Genomic DNA, 3,675 nt, shown 5'->3' with positions numbered 1-3,675 from the left:
ATACTCCCAAATCTTGAATTTTTGTGTCAACATGGCACCACAAGTGGAAAATTCTACATGTAAGTACTTAACAAAAAAATTTGTTTCATGCAAAAGTTATTAAAAATATTGCATGCCGGGCGTGGTGGCTCAAGCCTATAATCCCAGCACTTTGGGAGGCCGAGGTGGGTGGATCACCTGAAGTTAGGAGTTTGAGACCAGCCTGGCCAACATGGTGAAACCCTGTCTCTACTAAAAATACAAAAATTAGCCAGGCGTGGTAGCAGGCGCCTGTAATCTCAGCTACTCAGGAGGCTAAGGCAAGAGAATCACTTGAACTCAGGAGGCAGAGGTTGTGGTAAGCCAAGATCGTGCCATTGCACTCCAGCCTGGGGGACCAGAGTGAGACTCCGTCTCAAAAAAAAAAAAAAAAAAAAAAAAAAAAAAAAATTGCATAAAATTACCTTCAGGCTTATGTGTATAATAGGTATATGAAACGTAAATGAATTTTGTGTTTAGACTTGGGTTCCATCCCCAAGATATCTCGTTAGGCATATGCAAATGTTCCAAAATCCAAAAAAATCCAAAATCTGAAACACTTTTTGTCCCAAGCATCTCAGACATGTAATACTCAACCTGTATATACAATATGATCTTAGTTTTGTACAATAAAACATAGATGACTATATACACACATAGAATAAAGTTCATTTTTATTTTTTTGAGATTGAGTTTCTTGTCACCCAGGCTGGAGTGCAATGGCATGATCTCGGCTTACTGCAAACTCTGCTGCCTCGGTTCAAGTGATTCTCCTGTCTCAGCCTCTTGAGTAGCTGGGATTACAGAAGTCCACCACCACGCCTGGCTAATATTTGTATTTTTAGGAGAGATGGGGTTTCACCATGTTGGCCAGGCTGGTCTTGAACTCCTGACTTCAGGCAATCCACCCACCTCAGCCTCCCAAAGTGCCGAGATTACCAGCGTGAGCCATCGTGCCGGCTTCTTTTTTCTTTTTTGATGGGGTTGGCTACCGTCTGAACCCTTTATGTTTAGAGAATTTTTCATTATAAGTCTGAGAAGGCCATATCCTCGCTTTCTCAGCAGGGTCATCTATTTCTAGCACAGCCATGATAAAGGTGCTAAAGATGACATCCAATAGTGACCAGGTCTAGTGGCTTGACAGTGCAGGTGGCAGCATAAGGTTTGGGGCAGAAGAAGTTGTCTGCTCACCAGACTGACTTTGTGGTGACAGTTAGCTCTGGATCTGACTGCCAAGCTTTTCATTTTTCAAGCTTGCTTTCCAGTCTTTCTAGCAATGTTCTGAGCTACCCATCTGTTCCTGTTCCAATTAAAATACCAATAGTCAGTTGCTGTTGCTTACAACTAAGAAACCTGATACGTGTACCATATAATATACCAAATAATTGAGCTTTGATATTTTTGGGGGCCTGTGGACTGTGGTCTGGAATTGTGGGAGGAAAATTGGACTATATGATTTAGTAAGTATCTATAGAAGGTGGACCAGAAGCCAGCTTCTTCATATTCCATTTTTTCTCTTTGCCTAACTTTGGTTTATTTTATTTTATTTTTTATTTTTTTAAAAACAAACAACTTTATTTCCTTACTTTTACTTAAAACTTGATTTTATAAAACACACACACACACACACACAAACATTTTTAAGAGTTCTGTATCACAGAACATTAAAGAGTACAAATATCCATTGCTTCATAGGTTGAAGTTACATAAATTAAAGTCAAATAATTGGAAACTGATTCATTAGGGAAAACTACACATGAAATGAAGGTCAAAAGGAGCTAATACAGCAATATTTCATTGTTTATAGATTATTAGTTACTTTCAGAACCTTAACAAAGATTCTGAATATTTAGACTTCTTTTGCTGTATTTTGTATCCCTACCTATACGGAGTCGAGCTACTTGACCAAAACATCTGATTTAGGAAAGCATTTAGCTTTATAGCACAAGTTTTTCCATCTACAGTTACTATCTTCAAAGGAATATACATCACAACGTTGACAAAAAAAATTCCTGGTTCCTTTTGAACAATGTGCAATAAATTCATGATGTTAACTCCATGATAAGTCAAATAGGTACCAAAAAATAAAAGGAACAATTACAGTTCAGTAAGTATCATTTTGGTTTTCTCCATGTAAAAATTAACCAATGAAATAAAACATGTTAACTGTAGATGACTTGATTTCAGGAAAACCAAATTTCAAAATTACAATTACATTATTTTCCTCATAGTCATCCTCAGTCATTGACAGGAATTTTGTGGGCCACCATGCTATTTACTTTGTGGATTGTAGTAGTAAATGAATGAAGGCGGACTTCCTCAGAATTGGTAATAAACTGTGGTACCAACTCTTCCCATTTTTCAGGTACAACCAAATCTTTGTCTGTATAAATCAGCAGATCAAATGAACAAGAAACTTCCAACAGTGGCAGAAATGTCACTGTAGCTGTGATCTGTCTGATCACTGAACGGATTTCATCCTGGATAGCTTTCTGAGATTTTTCTCTGGGTGCGCTGTCATCTTTTGCAGTCTTGTCACACTCAATATCAAACTGCCGTCTTTCCAGGACCTCACCACTTTCAATATTTGAGATAACTACAACCAGTTTCTGAACTGAACACTTGTATAACCAATCTTTTAGTTGTTCCACCACATTATTTAGATATTTTATGAGCTGAAGATCAGTAGTTACAAGCAAGGTGAGTCCGTATTTCTGCACTCTAGTAAAAGTTTCAGATGGATATATGCCACGCTGATATAAAATGCTGTTGATGATGAATGAGAAGAACTCGGCCACAATTTCGGCGCTCCTGTGAAGGGTGATTCCCTGCTCCCGGGAGAGCTGCAGCGCCATGGCCAGGGACACTAACAAAGGCACGCACTTCCACTCCGCGGACAGCAACCACAGCGGCTCCCACAGCCGCTTTGATTTATTTTAATGCACACTCTCTTGCCTTGTTAAACCTATACAAATATATAAAAAGGGTGAATGATGGCCCTTTTCTTTACCCACCAAGAAAACACAAATTTATCTAATTGAGTTGGAGAGCATAATTTATTTTCTATTTTATTTTACAGCCTTCCTATCATATCCGCTTGAGTATTTATTCTTCTGAGGCTCCTATATGTATAGCAGTAGTTAATACTTGTTGATCCCTTACATTGTGCTGGGCACTGTGCTAAGTACTTCACATGGATTGATTCATTTAAATCCTCTTCACAACCTTGTGAGATGTAGGTGCCATTATAACCCACATTTTACAGAAGCGGAAACCGAAGATGAGAGGTCGCCCAGCTGTGAAATGGCAAAGTCCACTTTTAAACTCAGCTGCCTGACTCCCAAGCGCTCATTCTTAATGACGCTCTCTACTCTTTCCCTAACTTGTTTGACTGACTAGATATTTCTTTTTTTTCCCTTACCTTTCCTCTCCCTTCCCTTCCCTTCCCTTCCCTTCCCTTCCCTTCCCTTCCTTTCCCTTCTCTCCCCTCCCCTCCCCTCCTCTCTCCTCTCCTTCCCTTCCCTCCCCTCGCCTTCCATTAGGTTCCCTCCTTCTTCTTTCTCTCTTTTCTTTCTTTTCTTTTCTTTCTTTTTTTGAGCATGTCATGAAGGCATCTGTGGAGACCCTGATTGAGCATCTATAATTGTGTAAGGTGAG

At 39.4% G+C, this 3,675-nt stretch overlaps 1 protein-coding gene across 1 annotated transcript; it reads right to left on the bottom strand.

Annotated features, from left to right (window-relative positions):
• Positions 1-1,920: 1,920 nt before the first annotated feature.
• Positions 1,921-2,917, bottom strand: LOC126951383 (mitotic spindle assembly checkpoint protein MAD2A-like). The gene has a single exon (XM_050785464.1). It carries the CDS (start codon positions 2,871-2,873, stop codon positions 2,256-2,258), a length of 618 nt encoding a protein of 205 aa, XP_050641421.1. The 5' UTR covers positions 2,874-2,917; the 3' UTR covers positions 1,921-2,255.
• Positions 2,918-3,675: the final 758 nt, after the last annotated feature.

The sequence above is a fragment of the Macaca thibetana genome, chromosome 3, assembly GCF_024542745.1.
Source record: "Macaca thibetana thibetana isolate TM-01 chromosome 3, ASM2454274v1, whole genome shotgun sequence".
In the NCBI taxonomy this organism is placed as follows: domain Eukaryota; kingdom Metazoa; phylum Chordata; class Mammalia; order Primates; family Cercopithecidae; genus Macaca; species Macaca thibetana.
The sequence above is the reverse complement of the archived record's forward strand: the minus strand, read 5'-3'. Positions and strand labels throughout refer to the sequence as shown.

Coding starts and splice junctions, on each gene's coding strand:
- LOC126951383 (XM_050785464.1), bottom strand. CDS start 2,873: ATGGCGCTGCAGCTCTCCCGGGAGCAGGGAATCACCCTTCACAGGAGC.